General features: G+C 42.4%; 1 protein-coding gene across 1 annotated transcript; it reads right to left on the bottom strand.

Moving 5' to 3' along the window:
• Nucleotides 1-342: 342 nt before the first annotated feature.
• On the bottom strand, nt 343-22593 carry DCAF12 (DDB1 and CUL4 associated factor 12). Its single transcript, XM_050912869.1, has 9 exons — nt 22454-22593; nt 21326-21597; nt 12045-12251; nt 10733-10793; nt 7483-7676; nt 6333-6398; nt 5461-5623; nt 1316-1500; nt 343-536 (listed from the first exon to the last, which is right to left on the bottom strand). The coding sequence occupies exons 1-9, from the start codon at nt 22587-22589 to the stop codon at nt 378-380; spliced, it is 1443 nt and encodes a 480-aa protein (XP_050768826.1). The 5' UTR covers nt 22590-22593; the 3' UTR covers nt 343-377.
• Between the last annotated feature and the right edge of the window lie 1139 nt (nt 22594-23732).

Raw genomic sequence — 23732 nt, 5'->3', positions numbered from 1 at the left:
AGTACCTGCACACACGCAGCCCCTAGACTTTCACAGAAAGCCCAGGAGCAACCACTCTATTAGAAAGGAATCCTACCTCACAGCAAAGTAGGGGAGGGGGCACATGGCCAAGTTAGCCTAAATGTGGGGGAAGAGTCATTTGGAGTAAATACAATAAAAAGGGATTTCAAAAACCCTTCATATAAAGGATCAAGGAGGTTAAAGCAAAAAACTGGTTCAAAAAGATGTACAAAACTGTTGGAGACCAACAGAAACCTCTGCCAAAAAATAACTTGCATTTAAATCAGAAATCAATGGCATCACACAATTTTGTTGTTAAAAAAAGGAAAAGAAAAGTGGAAATCTGTGTAAAGATCAGCGTTTATAAAGAGTTATCATTAGCTCCAGAGACCAGCGTAATTCCCATGAAGTCCTGATGGAAGGGGGCCTCCTGCCACAAAGAGTTTCGTTCCAGACGAGTCGTAGCAGTGCGTGTAAACAGCATTTGGGAAGAAATTTATGTCAGAAAAATAATTCCTCCAGGTTTCATCATGATTCTGTTAAAGGAAAGTTTAGATTGTTATTGTTGCCAAACAAACCCAAAACCTTGTTTCACAAAAGCAGAAGGTAGCTTCCAGAGCCTAAAAAGGGATCTTTTCTGTTAATATTCCCTGAAGCTTCAGACAGATCAACTTGAAGATACCAGAGTTGTCCTGAAGCTTTTTCTGAGGACATTTGGGCCAAACATTGGAGGGGGTAAGGTGAAGGGTAGGGAAGATACCAAGTTTCATTAGTTTTTAAAGTTACATCACAATGATACAAAAGATATGGAGAGAAGTTAGACAAAGCCATTAACTGCTTTATGATAACATACAGGAAATTGAACTCAAGTGCCTGCCATGGCATTACTTCAGGAAGCCACAGTTTCTAAAATTGCACACAATTAAATCTCTCTTACTTTGAGTACCATGTTAGAGTAGCACGGTTTTAAAGGAAGACAATGTATTTTGTGTTTGAGGTTCTGAAAACTAGAAGTTAGATTACATTCAAAAGTATAAAGATACAAAATCTAGTTCATTTATGAATCAGTGCATAAGAACAGTAGTCAGTATGCCTTACACTCAAGCAACTAACCTTCAATACCCTTTCATAAAGCTTTTGTAGTAAGCAATTCTGCAGCACTTCTTGCTTTCCATGATTACAGTTATCAGTTACATGATCACTGTTTCGCTGGGATGCATTTCATACAATAGCTCCCATTACTATAAAAAGAACCGGTTCTAGAGCCCTACGGCACTCCTGTGTAAAGGGTCTCCTACAGCTACAAGCTACTCACCAGCCAGCCTTTCCCAGTAGTCAACTTCAAAATTTCACTTCCTCCTAATTTCTGCTTCTGTCCATAGCAGGCACGTGGGGGCTTTTCATCCAGGAACCTCTGGGCTCTGATATCGTAAAACAATAAGGAACCTTGCCCTGTTCCCACTGTGATGATGTGCTCGTAGAAGCTCACCGATCGAATACCTGTCAAACAGAGAAGGTACATACAACACAGTAAGGAAGATGGATGCTTTGGCTCTGCAGTGCTGCTGCTTGATGTCTAATATTTTCTTTAAGAGGAACTAACCACTAGTATTCTCCACAACACATTTCCCCACTGCTATGGAGCAGTGCAGACAAATCCCATTGATGCTATTGAAACAGCAGCTTGAATTATATATACTACTTCCCTTCTCCTCTGAGGCCATCAGCTACACTGATGGTGCACCATAAGAAGCTTCATTCTCAGCAGGCCCCAGCTCTGCCAGATAAGCAAAGATCATAAGCCACTTAGGACCAAGAACAGCTTTGTTCTGTCTGCCACAAGCCTCTAAGTGAACACGCCATGAGCGAGTATGTGGCAGCAGACACAGGAAAGACCACCACATTGGCTTCCTCCATGAGCTCACACCCTATCTAGCTACCTGCCAAGCTGCAATAAGTGACCACGTGAGAAGAATTACTGGCCCAGCTGCCACCAAGTGCATTTTGCTGATCAATAGGCTAGCTGCAAGCAAGTATAACCATAATAATCGCTAGTCACTTTACTGCTAAGATAGATCAGGCTCTTAAATAATTTTGAAGCTATCTCCGCTCAAATATTCTCACACAAGCACATCTTATTCTTTGTAGGGGGCACTTTTAGCACTTCACCCAGCAATGAAAACAGGCTAGGAACCCTGCAACCTAAACACCACCATGTTCAACCAGTACATGGGAAGCTACAGCAAGTTTCCAGTCCAAACAAAACATTCTAGCACAATTCAGTTATGCCATCAGATTGAGTAAAAGAGGATATTTTGTTTTCACAAAATCTAATCTGAAGCCTCAGCTAAACAAGGATCCCTTGGAAATAGTCTTGGGAAGATTCTGTATGCAGGAATTTGCAATTTGCAAAATGTCCTGTCATCTCATTGCTATTTATTGTGCAAAAGGTTTGTTCTGTGTAAGCACTCTACCCCAAACAACTCTTCTACGCAGATTAAATCCCACTATGTCTGTGCTTTTCCTTCCTGCACAACATGATGCCAGGTTACAAACCCTAGAGCTTTTAAGCCCTCTTTGAAGTACCATTGAATTACAGCCTAAACACGTGTTCAAACAGGAGGGGAAAAGAGTGAGTTGTGCCAGCTACATCCACATGCCAACTGCTGTCACCGCACTAAGTGGGACTGAACGTCACAAAACTTGTAACATACTGGAATACACCCAGCAGTACACGTGACAGCAGACATCCGAGAGGTGTGGATGCAGCCAGGGAGTTTCCCCTTTCCCTTTGTACAGAGTCCTAACTAGAAACACATCCTCATCCTTCACCTCTGCAACCTGATGTTATATCCACAGCCACCAGCATCTGTGACACACGCTTAGAACAGGCAAGGCCACATCATTGTGGTCCAGATGTGAGATGAAGTCTTGGCTGCAGGCTTAATAGGTGGGAAACCACCATGCAAGTCTCATACCTGCTGAATTAGATTTACCAGACTCATGTAAGAATCTCCACGTTAATTCAGAGAACTACAAATGCATCTGAGCAAGTTGGAGACAGCTCCCCATGCCCATTACAAGGGCCTGGCTCTGGCAAATACATGCAGAAAGCTTTCAGCCCTCTCCAATCAGCAAGAGCAGTCACTTGGATAAGAGGAGAAAGGCACAAGAGGGACCTCCTCTTATGTTTGCTCCAAAAGTGCTCTTGACAAGCAACCCAGCAGAACACTTAACAGAAAGAGGTGATGGAGTATGAAAGCAGATGACACATACTTTTCAGTGCAATTTATTAATAAAAAGCTATAAAATACAGAACGAATGTGATCTTTCTCCAATCAAAAAAATTAACAGAAGGAATCCGTGATGTACCCACTACTAAGATGATGTTTAGAACAGGCTTTCCAGCACAGCACTTCAAATTGGTTCCTAAGGGGCTGAAGTACCTCAGATTAATCATTCCCATCAAACTAAAAGCACAACCTGTGCATAGAACTGATCACAGTAAGCTCTCCAACATAGCCAGCACTCTACCACCTGTGGACCTGGACTATTTGGGTCAGCAAATTGAGTCTCACTCCTGAGAGGCAGGGAGGCTCTACAAATCCCAGAAGTAAATGAAGACGCAGTAGCGTGTCCTACACAAGGAGCAGAGTCTGCACCGTGCAAGCTCTGTCCACTACATTAACATTGTTGCCTGCAGGATATAAAGTCAAGGGTACATGACACCGCACTGCATGCCACTCAAGCAGAAAGCAGTTGCTCTCGCAGATCAAGAACTAGAGCCAGGGCCTGCACTTCCCTGTACAGCTGCTAAGAAAAGCAACATTACAAGATGCACTAAAAAGCATTAGGTACCTTCTCATGTAGAGCAGACAGGGTTACACTAGGTAAAAATCAGCCCCAGTTCCAGTCTTGCTAAGCAACAACCTTTCTCTGACCTGCTTTTGTATACAACACTAATGATCTGAAGTTAATGTGGACTTACCACGTTCAGCAGGTGCATTTGGAAGTTGAAAGCACATTCAGGTAACACTTCAAAGTACTGAAAAGTCAACCCAGATTTTAGTCCGCAAATCAATAAAGAGCCTAATTTCTAGAGGTGCTGCACCGCTCCAAGTCCCAGTCAGATCAATAGAAAGTTGAAACACTCGTTATCTTGGGAATTAATATTGCTTAAGTGCCTTCACCACCGTGCCAGAAAAAAGATCCGCCTACTATGCAGAACAGAAAACAGCATTGAACAAATGCTTTCTCCAGACATGAACTGGAGATGCCCCAGAGATACTACCTACACATAGATCAACGCCCCAGCAGGGATGATCACATACTCAAGGCAGAAGCTTTCAGCCACCAGCTGCACTGGCACCACACTCCAGTGACCTGGTATTTCTTCCCTATGATACTGAAGGGTGACGCTGTCAGGACCCCTCCAGAGCCCTCACTGACAGTGGGTCAGGACAAAGGCTGTTGCTGTTAACACATTCAGGTGACAACACAAGCTGGTGAAGCACCTTTTCTCATATTATAGAAACTTCTCCATCTCTGAAAGAAGCAGACCCTGACATTTATCTAGACAGCTCCATTCAGACTCCAGTAACCACATAAATAAAACCTTCCTAATCCTTGCCTACATGCATTCTCTTTTGATAACTTGCCCAATGAAGAGGTGGATGCCTAGAGCCAAGATAAATAAGGACTGCAACTTATTAGTCTGGGATTAATATGGTTTAAAATGGGCATCACAGCACAGTGCCTTCTCATGCTCGAAAATAAAGAGTCTAGGAAGAAGCTTATGGGACCATGCACCCTGCAAGCCCTCACACTTGGCCCTGGTGTAAGGTTCAATTGGACATAATGCATCCACATCAGAAAAGGAAAACAGCACTCAAATCTGCAAACTTTTTTTTTTTTTTTTAAACAGTGAGCTTTTGTATATTTAAAGCAAATAAATACACATTGAAAATTAAGAGTCTCACTCATGGCTTTAAAATTACAAAGCAAGCATTCACCCACAGCACAGGCTCCCAATATGATAGCACAGAGCAGACAACATGCTTTTTTTCCATTCCCAGGGAAAAATGCAAGAATAGACAGTATTAATAGTGGTACAAAGACTGGATTTGCTTTGAGATTAAGTAAAACAGAATAAAGCACAGTAAAAAATAAGTAGAAGTAAAATGCACACTTTTAAAAGTTCAGTAATGTTTGGATGGTGTACAATTTAGTTGATCATAAAAGCACTAACGTTGTCTATCATTAGATTTCAGAGTTGCTTCTACGTTTGGTTTGTTGGTTGCTCAAGGAATGCTGCCATAAAAGGAAAACCCACATTACTATTAATGATTTAGTCTATCATGTGAAAAACCCTTCCCATTTATTAAAAGCTTATCTTACTGCAGTCTTAATAGCTACTTTTGCAAGCAAACCATTTGAAGCACCCTTTGACAAGTTTCTTACCACTGCCTCGTTCTTTGGAGCAGACGGATTTAACATTGTGAGAAGGCTGCCTGGGATCCAGAAAGGAGACATGTGCCTGTGATCCTACTGCATACACTGACCACTCCTGACCATAAGCCAAACACACATTCTCCCTGCAGTATGGCAACTTTGTGGAAAGTAACTGGAAACAGAAGAAATAAAAATCAACGCCGTTATGAGAAAAGAGCAAGATGTTAATAAAACAATTCTGTAAGCTACATTCAAGGAAGCTGCAGTGAAAAAAAACAAAATGCAGCTAAAAAATAAGTTCACCACAAAAACAGAACTTTAAGAGAAAAGCAACAGCCTGATCCAGGGAAAAAAACCTGAAGGAGATGGGATGCCTTATCTGAACCAAACTGAGATGATAAAGGCTGAAGCCAAGTATTATGCAAAGAACAATGGACATTTTGGTAAATGGCTTTACATTTTTCTAAGCTGCTGTTATTTCTTCAGCACATCTACACAGACATCAGCTCTCAGCCAAAAAAGCTTACCTCATATACTAGCATAAATATGTCTGGGTGTGATCTGCAATTACACTTAAGTAAGTGCAACTTCCTTTATGAACTCTGCTAATCAAGTATCCATCATACTCTACGCAATTGTTCACTTCAGCTCCCCAGAACTGGCAGAAAGTTAAGAGCACTTCCCACCCTCCAAAATAAGGGGAGTGGGGAGTTTCTCTCCTCAAGTTCTAATTTTTAGGACATTTCATTTCACATAAAGATTTTAAGTGTTTTAGAAACACTGCTGCTCTTTCTTTAAGCATTTAAAGGAGATGAAGAATAGTGAACAGCCTTAACTGCTAGGCAATTTTTGAAATTTAACACCAACGAACAGAAAAGCACCTTTGATAGTGTGTGCTCTGCTTTCCAAAGATGAAAATACCCATCTAGGGACACAGCTCCCAGCTCCTATAAAAAAAAAGTAAAAGACTTAGTTTCTGTATTATAGATGTCCTTACAAACTCACACTCTCTGCTAGGCAGGCTGCATACTCTGGATTGAACTCATCCATAATCCTGTACATGCTTATCAAGATAAGTTTTCATTTTATACTGATCTTGATACAACGCAATGCAGCACAAAGGTGCCAGGTAGAACAAGAATTAATAAAACAGTAAATAACCAAAAATAACCTTCAAAAGTATAGATCTTGTTAGACAATCAAATAATGAATTATTAGACAGCACAAGCTAGAGCTGACAATTCTTTTCAGCAGCTCCCACACTGATTCTGACCCTGAAGCAAACATTTCTTTCCAGGCACTACTCTATTGAAAAAGCTATATGAAGTCTCCATCACAGAGGAGTAATTAACAGCTATAATGAAAAATAAAGCCCACAGGAGCACCGTGCTTCTGAAAGCACACCCACCTTTGCTTCAGACCTTCTCTGTTCTTTGAGGGCAGAAAGAAAAGTAGTGGAGGATGAATTGCTACTCCCACTAGTAATAACAAGAGATTAGCATGGGGAGGTTAACATCTACTGTTCGTCAAACGCCAACAAAATAACACCAAAGCAAGCACTGGTGCCTGCCCTGTGAGTCAGTCACCTCACTTGCTGAGCAATCCAGTAACGATTCAGCCATCAAAACAGGAACTGCCTGAATGTTAGCTGTCTTCATGAACGGGGAAGGAGAGCAGCAAGAGCACTCAAGAGTGGGGTTCAAGCATCAAGATATGTTTTGATGCTTTATCTGCTTCTTGTAAACATTCTCAGTCTCCCCCTCTTACGATGCAAGTCTGAAATCAAACCCACAGGAAAACTGTTCCTTCTGAAAGATATCTTTTTTTTTTTCCTACTGGACTTCTCCATTCCCTTGGGGCAGAAGCAGACTCAGCAGATGAAGACTACCATCTCATATAAGGATGCAAAAGGATCAGGGAAAAAAATACTAGGTTGCTTCTCTGGTATTTTTTATTTAGATCACTTTTTTCTTTTTCTAATACATATGGACAGTTTTAGGACTTCTCAACTGTCTTGCTTATCTTACTGACCTTGTTCTTATTGTTGAAAGCCAATGCTCGGACTTTGCAGTTGTCAGGATTCGTGTTCTCCTTGGGGATATCCTTCAGAGCCCTGTGTGTTATGTGGGCATAGACAGGAACTTGAGAGAGATTATGCCTGGCATCGCTTTTGGACAACACATCCTCTGTGACTTCCCAGAGACCCATCGAACCATCCCGGGAACCTGAATAAATAGTCCATAAATAAATAGTCCGCTTCACATATACATAACTCCCCTTTGTAAAAAAGGAATAAACAATAGGGTCTGAAAGAAAGAAAGGATACTATTAATTTAATCTAACTGAACACACTGTTGGTGCCTATAGATTAATTATTATTAACAAAAACGTGATTTTACTGAGCTGTAAAGTTCATAACATTATGAACTCACGGTCAACTGGTTTGTCTACATGGTTTCCAAGCAGCTAGATCACCTCATCTGTTTTCAAACTCATTAGGATGCATCAAAAAACACAATCCTGTACAACAATTACCATTAGAGATTCACACGTAGAATAAACTCAGAGGTGACTGAATAGCCTGCATGTTCAGCCTGGCTTACCAAGGCTGAGACTGACAGTCTGTTAAGCCAATACAAAAATCTCCAAGAAAACTCATTTAGGTTTATGCCAATTTGGGTTCATTTGATTTCTACCAGCATGCTTATGGATATCTACACACACATTTGTGAACTGAACAGAAACAGCTATTTTAAACCACAATTTGTACCAATTCGGATGAAATCTATTTTTAAAATTATTTTGCTAAAACCTGTGCAACTTCTTGTTTAAAGAACGTAACATAGGAACGGAGGTTGAACAAGCAAGAACTCATTTTATTTTTCTGAATTTGAAGGCATTAATCCAAAATATGAATCAATAAGAGTAACAATACTGGATGAAGAAAGCTGGACGTCTTTGGTTCATAGATCAACACAGGCTTAATCTAAGGCCCTATATCCATCCCTTCTGGTGTTTAGGCAATTCACTTCCATCTAAGTCAGCTTTGACAGATTTGATATGTACCTCAGTTTCTTCCCTACATAATGTCAAAAATACATCCCTCCTTCTCTCACAGGGAATGCATAATGAAGATGCCTGAAAAGATCAAATATCTACATCAGACTATTAAATTTATAGTCTTGGGTACATCATAGGGAATAAGCTGCAAAGACAGTCAAGCAAAACATCTTGTTGCAATACAGGTGGTCCAGCACAGCAGAGATGGCTTTGCCCCCTCACAGATGGATTCAGTCATTTGCCACTATCACCCACTACAGCCAAATACAAAAGGAGCTTCCTAATGGCACTTGCATAGCAGCAGGCAGCCCATGACACAAAATCCTGCCACTCAATTTACATGCTGATGGTTTTTAATGGCACCACCTTGTTTGTTATGGAGGCTGAACGCTCAGCAGTAGAATTTCTAAACATCCCGACATACTTTAGGAGGAAGCTGTCCCTTTTAATAGCCCTAGCAGGGGAAAAAGTCAATGTATGTTGTTCAACTGGTTAGCCCTGAAGCCAAAGACAATATCATTTGGTACCCTAGGCTCATGCCATCCTGGGAATTATTCATCCCATCTGAAGCTTTTGCCATGGAAATCTTTTTGTCCAGCCAGTACAACTGAGTGGACTGATGCAACAGTCAAGAGTTTAATTTTATGCTTAAGGACTACTGAAATACACTGCTGCAGGTTTTAGAAGCACAGCCCTGCCTTCTTCTTGTTCAAGTTAACACAAGCAAGAGGAATAATCAAGCCCCTGGTCCTCTTTGTACTCGAAACAACAGTTTTGACAGCAGTGAGAAAGTATACTGCCAAATCTCTAACCTCAGGCGGTATGATCAGTGTGATCTGCCACGGGACCAAATGCCCTTTTTCCTTCCTGTGACATTTAACCTGCCCCAAGAAACTAAAAAAAAATACACATTTAGTTTCTTAATTCAGATAAAGGTATTTGCTACAACCTCAATGTTTGGAGTTCAAATATTTCTGCTCCACACTTTCAGATACAGATGTAATTGAAATCTCTAAGATTAAAACAACGTCAGAAGTTAGTTGTCTCTGTTTTCTCCTGATTAGGATCATCAGTGAAGTTTTGAAGAACTCAGTTTAGCAATCACACTTGCTAATTGCTTTCAACAAGTTTCCGTGGTGTCTCAGGTCTGGAGACTAGAACCTGCATCCTGCTGTAAGTATCATACAACAGAGAACATGGCCGTCTTCTACTCAGACCTCCACCCTTGAGCACGCAGAAAACATTGAGAGCAACACAGTTCAATCTCACATGCTGTGCCTCTATTCCAGTGGGTCCCTATCTTTCCCTTGGATATCTGTAATCATCTCTGCTGTTCTCTTCACGCTTACTAGCTGACAATGTTTTTTTAATGCAGATACTTGGGTTGGAGACTTGCAAGGATCAACTGTTATATTAAATTCAAAATCAAATTCCAGGATTAGTTTTTTGGTTTGGTTTGGGGGGGGGGGGAATCTTACTGAACTAACAATTCAAGTATTTGATTTTTATGAGACTTATGATTTTCTGTCACCTGCAGTTTGACACCTCCTTGTACAGAATACTACACCCTGTCAGAATAGAAAGACAGTAAACTACTAAATTAATGCAACAGCATTAGTATTGCTGCCTTTACCAAAGTAAATAATACTTTATGAAGTTACACTGATTATCCAACTAGTCACTAAAAAGTCAATAACTGACCTTTTCTATTACAGCCTTCTGTATTAACTGCCATAGTATATGTGCATATATATATATACACACACACACACAACTGTACTGATAGCTTGACAAAACAGAGTTTTCATTAATTAGTCTTTCATAGGATTTCAGGAAACTGATATTGCTCTGCTGTATTCCTAAGTTACTAACTGATAACCAACACCCCTCTTGAAATTATTCTCCTTGTGTGGAATCCTTCCCTGTAACTCACTGTGTTTAGAGATCCTCTCATGGCAACACCTACTGGAAAATCAGTAATATTCCCTCTGATACTAGAAAAATCAAATCTAGACCAGGGCCCTACAAATAAAATAATGTGAAGCACTGTACTAAGACCAAGAAGGGTTTAAATAGCCAAGGTAGTTCCAAGTGGTTTCAAATGCCCTGATAAAGGTGCTTCCCTAAGACCTATCAAGTGCTGTACATCAGTATAAAATTCTGGAGAAGATGGGGGAAAAAGGAAAAAAAAAAAAAAAAAAAGAGAAAAAATTGACTTTACCAGAAACAGCCATAGTATCACTGATCCATGCAATTGAAAATATCCAGTCCTTATGCCCATCCTAAAAGAAAAAAGAGATTTTTTCTGTGCCATTATACTCTAGAGTAGTCTCAAAGCAGACAAGTATTCTTCACTTCGATTTTTAGTACAAACTCAGAAGGACAGACCTACATTAAAAACATACAGATAAGATTCCAGTATCAAGCTGGAGCAGTTTAAGCACAGAACAGTAATTTTAAATTTTTTTTACTTTGAAGTGTATAATCAATAGAGAGCAACCAAGTGTCTCTGACCAAGGACAAACCGATCACAATTCTAAGGACTTAGATGTTCCATTTTGCAAGCAGCACTCTCTACTTCTGTAAAGTAGCTACATACTTTTATTTCCTCAAATGCACATCCCTACTATAAAAAGTAACCAAAATCTTATGTTTACAATATATGACCTACAGATTAATTTTTCAAGACTATTACTTCAAGAATCTTTTCTTTAGCATGTGAGAAACCTGTGGGGGAAAAAAGACCCTAAGGCTCTAGTTCTGTTCGAAAAGCTGCCAAGTCACAGCAGCACGCAAATGCACAGCAAGTTATACAAATCTTCAGAGTCGAGCCTTTCTGCAGCTGGTTATCTGCTACTGCAGAAACTCTGACCTGACCTCTGCTGTTGTAGTTAACGTCTATGTGAAGTCCTGAAGAAAAAGGAGAAATGAGAGAGAAGTGCTTACAGGACACCACTCTACTCATTTCAGCCTTTTTTCTTTTTAAGACTGGCTATTTTAAAAAGGTCTCATGATGTTTCAGAAATATAAGCAGGACCAGAGTCTATCAAACTGCCATAAGCCAGTGGGTTAGAACTAATCCTCAAAGCCAAGTTTCACCTCTGGAATAATACATACATAAGCTGCACTGGAGAAGGGGAAAATTTGAACAACTTATATCATCTTTTCAATTTTTCAAAAGAGCTTTTCTCACTAAAACTAGTTTCAGAGGTTGTCACCACAATTAGACTTTAACATTTAGGATTTTATTACATTTTCAGTGCTTAAAAGTAATCTGAAGTAGACCTGAATGAGGGTGAGGAAGAAGAAATCTGACTCGGAACCCTGAGAATCGTCTCACATGTTTGTGTACTCACTCATATTTAAGATATCTTGTCAAAAAAGATAACTTGATCAGGAATGTTTTCAAGCTTTCAGAAATTCACTCTCCACTACAAGACTCCCAAATCTTAACCTTGCACTGACATTAGGCACTTCAAAGTAGTAATTCTTGTAAGTGACAGAATAAACTTTCCCCAAATACTCCCACTTACATCTCCCACACAGACAGGATCGAGTGTAGGCAGACGATAAATTGCAAGACTGTTGGGGTTGTCTCCACCTGTGGCCAGAAGGGTCCTCGAGGGGTTGAGCTCAATGGCATGAATACCACATCCCTGCTGGTTCACCATGCCAGGTTCACGATCTTTCAGAATAGGAATCTTGGTAATTTGACCAGTCTGGACATCTACCACAAATAACTGGGGAAAAAAACAGATGTAAGTCATCATCGAACAGATAAGAAAAACCAAGATTGTCAAATAGCCTCCCTATTTTGAATTGACATTCTTTTCAAGTTGGAATCCACAAATGCTGCAAGTATGGCTGAAAAATGCATAAATTCCTTCTTAAAACAAGTAAACTAACTTAATTACAGTGGGTTTTATTTCAATCATCCCATTTGGTTTTCACAGCAATGGAAGAGAGAAGAGAGAAATTTGTCACGGGAGGTTTCCCATTTAACAAAACCCTTGAATCAAACTCTTTTCCCTGTTCAATACCATGACAAAACAATATTGTTTTTCAGTTTCCCTGTACCACAGTGAGAAAGAGACCCACTTCAAAACAGCCAGTAAGCCCCAGGGGGCTTAGCACAAGCCTCCTGCCTCCCAGATAATACACTTACCGTGAAGTTTTGGCTTTGGCAAACTGACACTTTATCAATTTATATAATTGGAGTTTATTTTCTGGTGATACACAGAAAATAGTAACTAAATATAGTACTGCCAGTGCGAACATCTAAAAAAAGATATCTAGCTACAGACCTCATCCCGCAAAAACACTAGAAATTGGAGCTCTATGTCACTGTCCCCTGGCAGAAAACTCAGTTATAAAGCCTTTACAACTCTTCAAACAGACATTATACCCAGAGTTATGTCAGTTCAAACATATACGACCATAGGGTTACAATCTAAACCAGAACAAAGGTTTACATCGCCTGCCAAAGTGCACTTTCATTTGGGAGGCTCTTGTGCTCGATCATTTCACAGATGTTGTTCAGAGGGCAGCTGCACTAACAGTCAAATAGGTATAACAGAGGGGACAGAGCCCTGTGAGGGAACATGAGTGAAGCAAGGAAATGGAGGATCTGAAGCTGACTCGGCACTAAGGAAAGTGATGTAGAATCACAGCCCAGGATTATAATTAAATTCCACCACCACCCCTCCCGCCCCTTAAGTTTGTTCCTTCTATAACCAAAGAACATTGTCTCAAAGCCTCTGGAAGTGAACTGAAGATGCAGAAGAAAACGACAACAAAGAAAAAAGAAAACTCAATGCAATTTAAAAAATACACATCTCAAGGAAATTGTTCCTTTGTCAGACATTTCTAGAAGGACAGAAGAGAAATCCAGGCATTCTCAGAGAGAAGTTATTCATACAAGTTGCTTTTGGTAAACTCTCACAGACTGTAGATCTCTTCTTTAATAAGCATTAAAAAAACCAAGAAAATTTAGCAGAATATCTATGATTCTTGATGTACTGAACTAGCAGAATACTAATGTCGAATCAAAACCTGATAAAGTATGGTATGTTAAACTCATTCTACAGAGAAAGCTGAAATCCATTCATTGCTCTTTGTGTGTTGTGTCTAGAATTATGCATCACCTTCAACCCGCAACTGATCTTCCTCTGTAGGCAGCAGTCTTGCACAAACAGACGACTGTTCCTACAGGGACTGAGTTTTCATGTTTAGTTCTTTATTTTGCATGCAGGTGTGGGGTCAGGCAACAGCTGAAGTGCAGCTGAGTAGGAGGGAGGCACTCCTCACTTCTCCCAAGCCTTACAATGCAGTTCACTGCCTGAGACAGCTGGTAAATACATGATGCACACATCAGCCCCTCTGCCCTAACCACGTCCCTGAAAATTAACACCAACACTGCAGGATCAGGACCAGTAATTCCCTCTCCTCTCATCCTCCCTTGTCCTTCCCCTATAAGTACATATCCTCTTTTCCTCCTCAGTATTTCCTTCCAGCAGAAACGCCCAATTCCCTCCCCTATCCTCCTTCAACTACTGAAAAAACCCACAAAATCAACATTAAGTTCCTAAGATTAAGGCTTGCAGGTGTCATCTGCAGGTCCTAAAGCTGGCACCAGAAGTGCTAATTAGGAAGACGCATCCACACCTCAGGATGTCCACGGACTCAGGAAAATCGTGCTTCAGCTGTAAGAGATTCACACTTCGAAGAGCATCTCAACAGGTATGAGGACTGAAATTAAAAACCCTTCACATTCTCCATGCTGACACCACTGTCGTATATCCGTGTTTGATACGAGGTTAATAAAGACTTACTCGAATGCACAATTCCTTTAGCTAAACTCTAAACTAATTGGGCTGAAAAGGTAAAGAACGTGGAAACACACAATGCTGAAGCATCAGACCCTCACATTTCTGCCCTGGATCTTCAACCTCAACATCATTTTCCTGTAACAAGTTTGCAAATTAAGATATTCTCAGAAGCAGCAAGAGGATATATATCTTGCAGTGCTTTCACCTACTCATACCCAACTCAAATCCATCATCAGCCCTTGAATTGCGTTGTCATTTCCTCACTTTTCTCCTCCAGTTGCACAGTATTACTGTAACCAGAACAGCAACCGCTCCTCGGGCAAGAAACTTCACACAGTTAAGGGACTGGCTTTGTAGTTTCAGCTGTAAAGTTCTAAGCAGTAACTTCTCCCCTTGCTTGGTAAGGAACTTAGCACACTACGGGTAGTTTAAAAACAACCACCACCTCCCTAGAATAAAATAAGCAAGCACTTCTGCATATGCTAGGACTCTTGCATCACCTGGGGCAGGACAGGAAGCCAGAAGCTCACACTTGCAAGCTGCGCCACTGATTGCCAAGAAATCTTCTCTGTAAATCCAGCAAACAGAAGCCAAGAGAAGCCAAACAGTTGTTAGACACTTCTGAAGCCAAAAAGGGAGAAATCTTAAGAAATTAGATAGGCACCCAGCTAAGAATGCAGAAAATTTGAATACTGTTTTAAGAGTTTTAAAGACACTACAGTAAATAAAGTACAAAGACATTGACTGCTTTCAATCAAGTGCAGCCAAAACCACAGCACACAATGACATAAATTTGAAGAAAAAACAGAAATTGGCCTACTTCTTCCAAGCAAACTGGTACCTTTGCTACTCTTGAAATAAGTACATCTGCAAATAACTCCAAAGCAGCCGGGACTCTAAGAGTCTCGACAAAGTCCTGATAGCTGAACTATACATTTATATTTTTCTTTATCTCAAGCAGGAATAGAAATTCCTTTTCCAGCTGCTCATTATATAGAAACTAAAAACCAGTCCCAAAAACTTTTCCTGGATGCAGTAAACCCCCATCAACCTCCAAACAGTGAACTGTCCATATTTGTCCCTTGATTTTAAGCTTTGCACGTAATTTTGTTCTTCCTCCTAGTAGAACGTGTGCGTGTCAGCCATTAGCGTGCCAAATAACATCCAGGATTTACCAAGGCAGGATTGCTTTGGCCATCTACCTGAAGTCCAAGGACCACACTTCACCTGTGAGAAACAGAGCAGACTCAGCTATCCTGTTCTCTGCAGGACAACCTTGTTCTAACAACGAAACAGGCTGGATGACGTGACAGAGAAATCCATCTTCCCTCTTCTTTTTTTTTTTTTTCTTAAAGCAGTTCAGATGTACAGCTTGTAACAGTGCTATCACTCGAGGATCAAGGCAGACAGCCATGGCTAGGTACCACACTTGTGATAGCCATGAATCTTTATGATCTGGCCCTACTTTTCACACCCCATGAGACTACTAGCTGTATGCTTATTTTTCTTTTGCTTTGCCCAAGTGGCGAGAAGTCATTTTGGCAAATGACTCCCATACAATTACGACGTGGCTGTCCCCTTTTCAAACTGCTTATGACCAAGTTAATCGAGAAACTACCCCACTTCATCAACTAAGGAACTTCATTAATCAATTTGCCAAAAGTAAAGACTGTGGAAGGGAATCGAGTATCTGAGGACCAGAGTCTGAACTACAAAATCCATCTTTCTCTTATATACAATACTGAGAGCAGAACAGCTTGCCAGGCTCTTCTGTCAAGTCTACTTCCATTTTTTGACCTGCCTTTCAGACACAACAGTTTAGGGGGGGAAAAAAAAAAAACAACCAAAGTTACCAATTCATTCAAGGTAAGTGCCCTTCCCATGCATCTTTAACTGAAAGCATTGACTTTATACAGCAAGATTAAAAAAGAGGCCTATGAAACGCCATTTCAAGGCAGCACGTAGACTCTCTCATGTCCTCCGCTGCTGCCCCTGCACACAGAACAGCAGATGAACAGGCAGCCCTATCTTTTAGTTGATCGTACAAAGCATGCTTTTATTACACAAGCCGATGGATGTAGATTTACAAGACACAAAGAACATGCATGAAAGAGACTGCTTATTCTTCACGCAAGAAGTGCTCACAATATGCTCTGTGCCCCAGCTCTTCACATACTGCTCTCAGAAATCACAGGCACATTCTTGTCATTCATACTAACATTTGAAAGAAACCTAAGATAAACACATTGCCTTGCTAAAAATAGTCACTAAGAGAGAATCAATTGCGATGAAGTTTCACAATTGGCTTAAGCCAATCTTTGAGAATCCATGTGCTTCCTCCTCACGCACCCAGTCTCACCACCTTTGTGACAGCAACTAGTGCTCAAGTAGCTACAAGGTCAGCTGGATCATATCTCTGCCTTTGGTGAAAACCAACCCTACAAGAAAACTTGTCTGAACACAAAGCAGCAAGCTGACCCCACTGACTCCCCAGCCACGCACACATCAGCACCAGCAAGAATGAGCAGGTGGGAACATCCCGTTCTGCAACAGCACAACTCCAGACCAGCTGAAGCTGGTCACAAAAATTTCACTCTCAGCCAAGCTGGAAAATGACATCATTGTTCTCCTTCAAATTTGTTTTTTACTAACAAAACAACAAAAGCAAGACAATGCGTACAGTGTCATTACACCAATACCATTGCTGGTCAGACTGAGCAACACTGTTTGATTTTTCCCAGTTCTCAGTCTTGCCTTTTATTCAGATTGTAAACGTCTCTCTTTTCTATGTTCATAAAACGCTTGGCATAAGGTTCTTCCGTTCTATGGCAGTACAGATTTACTAATATATGCCAAGCCCCAAAGAAACATGGACTCTTTAAAGACTAAGCTATCAAACCGGTATGTCTCCTTTCCAGTGGAGATCAGAACACGCACTAATCTTAGCACAAAACCTACTCACAGTTTGTGCAGTACAGGCGACGCAAGTGGGTAATGGCCTTACGCATCCTCCTTGAAAGGGTCCAAAGAGAAACAATCCGAAATATAAAGAAACCATCTGAGAAGTGAGCAGCCATAAAAGCAGCCAGCAAGTTGACTGACTCTGAATTCGCATTTCCAGAGACAAGACCATGCAATCAGGCACTCCACCTTGCTATGAAACTCTGAAGCACTATTAGCTAACAGGCACACACTTTGATATCATTGAATTTGTTCACTGCCAAAATCACATTTGTCAGTTTTTATTTGTGTCTTGCCCTCCGTGTTTGATTTCAGGAGGCTGGCAGACAGTTAACACATGTCGACAGATGGCAAAGGATGGAGAACTGAGAGACTTTGCGTGCTAAAGGGCATCTCAACGACCCACACCACACCTGGCAGAGAAACTACCAGACTCCAAAGACAGACATGGGTACCACATGCAGTTGATAGAAAACCAAATACTCTTGAGACAAGAAACAACACCTGGCTATTTACTCACAAGCCACTGAAAAAAAGGTGAATGGAAGTATCAATTACAAGCACCAGAGGTTTATTTACACTGAGTTTCGGTCGCTGTACAGTGGACTTTGAGTAGAGTTACAAACTGTGGGAGCATGACTTTTCGTTCCCTCCCTGGGATCAGAAACGAGCAGCCTTCTTGATTCTTCTTTACATGTGCAAAGCCAGAAGATATGTTAACTTGCAAAGCAAGTGGAAATAATTTTCCCCATAGAGAGTCCATCTTCACGGATGGTAGAGTAACTGTGCATTGTATTCTCACCACTACAACCCCAGGACTACAAGAGTAGGTTATAATTGTATGAGATGCACAGAACAGACATGGGATCTCTTGACCAAATATAAAGTCTCCAAGAAGAGACAAGAGCTGGTGATTTACAGCAGGGTGTCCAAGGCAACACATGAATCTACCAAAGACAGAAAAGGTATCAGCTAGCATTCAGCAACCAACCCATTCATGCCTCGGAAAAGCCACCTGAGAAAACAGAAGAGAGCATTCAGTAAGGAAGTTTTAAACACAAATAGTTCTATCAGGCCTGCCGGGGGGGTGGGGGGGCGGGGCGGCAAACAAAAATATTAGATTCCAGGCAATTATATTCTCAAGCAACTGGAAACTAATAAGCTTCTCATCTTTAAGGAATGATTCACAGCTCTAGTATTTTTTCATCCTCAACTTCACAATTAGCAAAAGAATTATGTCCTGAACACATACACAGAACTAAGGGAACAAAAGAAGCTGCAAAATGATTATTGGAACTTCTTTTTAGAAGCTGCTTTATTCTTCATCATTTCCTGAAATAGTAAAAAAAGAAAAAGAAAAAGAAAACTTCAACAATCTCGTGTTCAGTGCTTTTGTTTGCCATAAGCTTGTCTCCTATATAAGCCTCAAAGTTTCTCTAGGAAGCTTGAACAGAAGACATTGATTACAGACAGCATCTTCTTCTGAGATGTCTCAGTATCAGCCTTTGGTAATTTAGATGCCGTCATGACATACCCTAAACTTCTGCACCTCTCAGAGGTTTGCTCCCTCATTCATTTGAATTTGAAAAACATCAAGAAGCCCATTGCGTCCAAGATCAAGGAGATTCTTGCAAACATGAATCCTGCCTCAGAAAAGTCCAGGTGATTGTGTTTGAATTTTTACACACTTGAATGACTGTATAGGTTAATTTTAAATCCATCAGAAAAAGCATGCACCTCTAACAAACCCAAATATTTGACTTATAGCTGGCCAGCTGTGAGCACCAGGATCCATTGGAGAACAGTAAAGTTATTTCATATACACAATCATACCCAGGGATATTTTTAAGGATAAAAAGTTACCCCAAATAATTAAACAAGTTATAAGCCTCAATAAAAATGAGGAATTGACAGAGAGCTCCATATTCTCTTCAGTGTTTATAGTGACTAGTACTGTCAAGTGACTAAAACCAAACCTACTCCTCTATGACAGGAGTGTATTTTTGTTATTAAAAATAGTGAATCCTTCTAGCACAGCATAGCCAAGGGCAATTTATAAATTAAATGCTAAAAGCTCTCAGTGCCACATTCAAGTTTTGATTAAAATAACTGCTATGGTTTACATTTTTTTGTTGCATTAACTTTAATTATGTACAACTCCAATGCAGCAAACCCCACTGAAGTCAACCAAGTTGTTTTAGATTTACTCCCAACTTAAATGCCACAACTTCAGCGTATGAGCATCAGCAAAGGAATTCTTCTTTATTAGGTTGCTTACCCAGGAGATGAGAGAGAAAAATCTCATAATTAGAGTGTAGAGTTTAACACTCTACTTGTTCAAATGTGAACGCAAAGCAACCAAGCTCAAGCTATTACAGTATTCGTAATTCATATACAATCTTTCACAACGCTGAAGTAACTTCTTTTGTAATCGTTGTATTTTGCTTAATAAAAGACAGGGTCCATCTGTAACGTTAAGTCTAGCTGTGGAAGCATACACTTCATTGCAGTGTATGCAGTGGGAACAACAATATGGTTGAATCCCTCTTCAGTTCCATGATTGTTTGGCCCCAAACAATTTTCTGCTACATTGCATTAACAACACACTTGCCCATTTATCTTCGCTGCAGCAGCGCTAGAACTACAGAAGTTACAGAACACAGCAAAATTGTTGCAGCTCTATAAAACACGCAGTCATCTTGCTAGAGTAAGCAAGATTTTTGAGAGCTTGTGTTTCAGCAGGAGTTTGTCTCCTGTAAGCTGTTCCATGAACAGTGCTGGCTGATGACCAGCCGAGGTGATGAACACATGTGGAGAAAGAAGGCAGAGAGATTCTATTTCAGGCTTATTCCTGTTAAAAGATTGGTTTGGTTATACAGCTAGGCCTTGCTTCTTAAGAGCTACTGCATGAAAGCCTCCCGCTGTATCACTATGAATAATAACAGAACATCTGAAATTAAAAGAAATACCACTGTCCCTTGCAGGTCAGACCGCTAAGCGCAGCTTGGCGCAAAAAAATCTTGAGGCAAAGAAACAATCACACCAACTGATACACTTTGAAGTTTAAGAGCTGCTTGATCTATACATTCCTTACAATACTTGATTCATTTCTGTGGCACTAACCAACTTGCAAAGAACAAATTGGATTTTGCACTAAATCAGAATCCATCAGAACTTCATACCTGAAATTGCAACCTCAGCCAATGAAGTTGGGCTACTAACTCCGGCAGAGAGAATATAACGTAAGAAGTATGATCTCCATTTATTAATCACATAGGACATAATTTTAATATTCCCCTATAATGTTTCAAATCCAAACCATCATTTTAAGAGCTTGAAGAGGTTTCAATTTTTGCTGAAGCATATAAAGGTACGTAAACAAGAGAAGCTACCTGAACACTGAAAACAGATTTGGAGTGAAAAATCACGAAGTCAACAAGCAAAGGATAATCCTGAAGATCTGAAATTCATTTTTTAAGCTTGGAACATTTCTAGCTACTCTGACGAATATCTGGAGTTTAACCATAGTTTTTAGTTTTCTAGCAACTTTTCAAAATCATCAGGACAGAACCATACATAAAACCAAACCATGTAAGACTGAGCATAACGAAAAAAGAGTCTTACTAGCAACTCCTGCCAGGCATGATGGTGACCATTTAGCAAAGCTAGTGCCATTCATTAACTTTCCATTTGCAGGACAAGGAGAAAGATCCAACCCCATTGTTCCTCTCCATCCCACAAACAGATGTAAATCACTCTGTGCAGATTAGACAGATAGTGCAAGAGGTACAGGCCTCACGTTCAGGTTCGCAGCCATCTGCACAGTGCCATATTTTCAGATGAGAACAGGTCATCGTTAAGCATTACCTTCATTCAAAATTAATTACATGTGATTTTGGCTCCGCTCCTAATTACTTCCTAATATTTTCCTTGGCAGTCTACATACTTCGATTACAGTAAGCATCATTTGAGGGTGGGGGTGGAATAATTAACAGAGGGAAGAGAAACAGAGAGGTGGCACTTACTGTGTTGCATTTTGTCCCACACACCACTTGTCGGTGGTTCAGCCACTGGGAGGCAAACACTTTATTAAGGGTTCCGAGGTGAAATTCTCTCTCCTTCAGGAGGCTGGGAAGCTGCTGGGCTGCGTATCCGTGCAACAAGCGGTGATAGCTGGACTCATTCTGCATCCGGACCTCTCTACCTTTCAGGTAGTACACCAGAGACCTTTTCACCGGGGAGAGTCTTTTCCTTTTGTGAACTGAGTGATCCCACCCATACTGTGGAAAAGAAGCATGGAAATTAGATAAAGCAACTAGAACAAACTTAAGACACGACCCTTCCAAATTCAAAGATATTCCCAGCAAAATACTGAAGTCTTCCAAACTACCTATGGACTACTGTACAGGAAGATTAACTCGGAAATGCTGATACAGCCTTCAGCAACACAAAATTAAACATAAGTATTTACTAAAGAAGTAACACTGCGATGACATTAAAAGCAGCCCACACCGGCTCGGCACCGTTGAGACGTCAGACGCTCATAGAAACAAAAGGAAGCCGAGAAACACTTTAAATAGGAGAGGGCAGCCCCGACAGCCCCCGCTGTCGGCTCGGCAGGTTTGGGGGTGACACCGCGGGGGCCGCCCGATACCGACCGCGCCGTTCATCGGTCTCCTCCGGCCCGGCCTGGGGTGGCCCCGCAGCATCTTTCAGCCCGGGGTCGGCCCGGGGGCTCAGCCCGGGACCCGGCGGTTACGGGCCGAACGGCTCAACCGAAGGCGGGCAGCGCCGGGCGGGGCGGGGCGGCAGGAACCCGGGAGAGCCCCCGGCGCCACCGGGGCAGGAAGCGGGGCGAGGGGCTGCCTGCTCTATCGCACCCAGACACCCCCCGCCACCGGGGCCGGGACTACTCCTCCCCACCGCCCCCCTCCCCATGACACCTTCCCCAGGCACCGGGACCCCCCGCCCTCCTTCCCCGCCCTCCTTTCCCGCCCCAACCGGGCACCGGGACACGGTAACCCCCGCTCAGGGTGACCCCTCCCCGCCGGGCACCGGCGCGTTCCCCCCAACCGGGGACAAGGACTTCCCCGCCCCGCCGCCATACACCCGTTCCCGCCCCCCCCCGGCCTACCTGCTCCCCTGGAGCCCCCCGGGCCCCGCGGCGGCACCCGCCGCCGCTTTCCGCTTCCTGCTAACTGTTTTCCGGGCCATAGTAGAAGGAGGAGGAGGAGGAGGAGGAGGAAGAGGAGGAGGAGGAGAGGCCGAGAGCCCGGCCGGACCCCACATGGAGCAGGAGGGGGAGGCGGCCGCCGGGGGACGGGGCATATAAGTGCGGGGAGCCGGGCCCGGTCACTCTCTCCGCCGCAAGCCCCGCCGACCGCGCTTCACGACATTTTCCCCGGGATTTTTTCTCTCTCTCTTTTTTTTTTTTCTTTTTTACGACAGTCGCGTCGCACCTTTGCGGCGGCTCCCCCGCCCCTTCCGAGAGCCTCGTTTCCTAGCAACCGGAGGAGGCAGGGCGGCGAGCTGGCCCGCCCCCTTTGCGGTTGCCAAGGCAGCGGGGCGGGGCGGCGCCCCCTGGCGGCGGCGGCGGCTGGGGCGGGGCTGGCGGTCTCCCCGGGCCCGCTCGGTTCCGGCAGAGGCGAGGCGGAGGCTGGCTCTTTTCTTTTCGCGTTTGTTTTTGAGCGACGGAAGCTTGCCGGGCAACGCCGGGGGGGAAAGCCATTTGGCTAGCAGGCAGCTTGGCTTTATCACCCGGCTTCCCCGAGTGACTACGAGGGGCTGGTGCAGGTTGCTTGGTGCGCGGCGAGGCGGGTACTCAGGCGCGGAGGTGCTCCGTTCCACCAGGAAGCTCCCCTGTTGCAGGGGAGATAAAGGGCGTACGGAACATTTGTATTTCATGGTGCCGCTTTAAAACCGATGTGGAGGGACGCGTGCTTTTCCTTGCGTCCACGTGGCTCATACGCACTTTTCCCTGTGCTTACGGAGGCAAAAATTAGAGCAACCCAAACCCAATGATCGCCGTTTTGCAAGTGACATTGCAGGGAAGAGAAAAAGGACGAGGAGAAAAGAGAGAAACGTGTGACGGGCAGGTAGACCGTAAATAAAGGCAGCTCCTGACCCCTTGAAACCCTCTGGTGGCTCAAGTCACATGAAATCAGTAAGCATACTGTTTTTCCGATAAAGAAGGCATTCCTTTTATGCCATTTTTTTGTGTTTTCATCTAACCAACCTCAAAGACAAGGGCGCTGTGAAATGCCAAACTGAAAAAAAACCTATAAAAGAACCCCGCAGGCTTTCCAGCTTCCCCGAGGATAAAAAGCCCAAGGGATAATTCTAGTTTGGCTGTTTTCAGTCGTGATTTATGACAATTAATCCCCCTCTCCACATCCTCACACACACGGACTGCCACCTGCATTTCGGACACAA

Source organism: Gymnogyps californianus, chromosome Z, assembly GCF_018139145.2.
Source record: "Gymnogyps californianus isolate 813 chromosome Z, ASM1813914v2, whole genome shotgun sequence".
NCBI lineage: Eukaryota > Metazoa > Chordata > Aves > Accipitriformes > Cathartidae > Gymnogyps > Gymnogyps californianus.
This window is presented reverse-complemented; position numbering and strand designations above follow the sequence as displayed.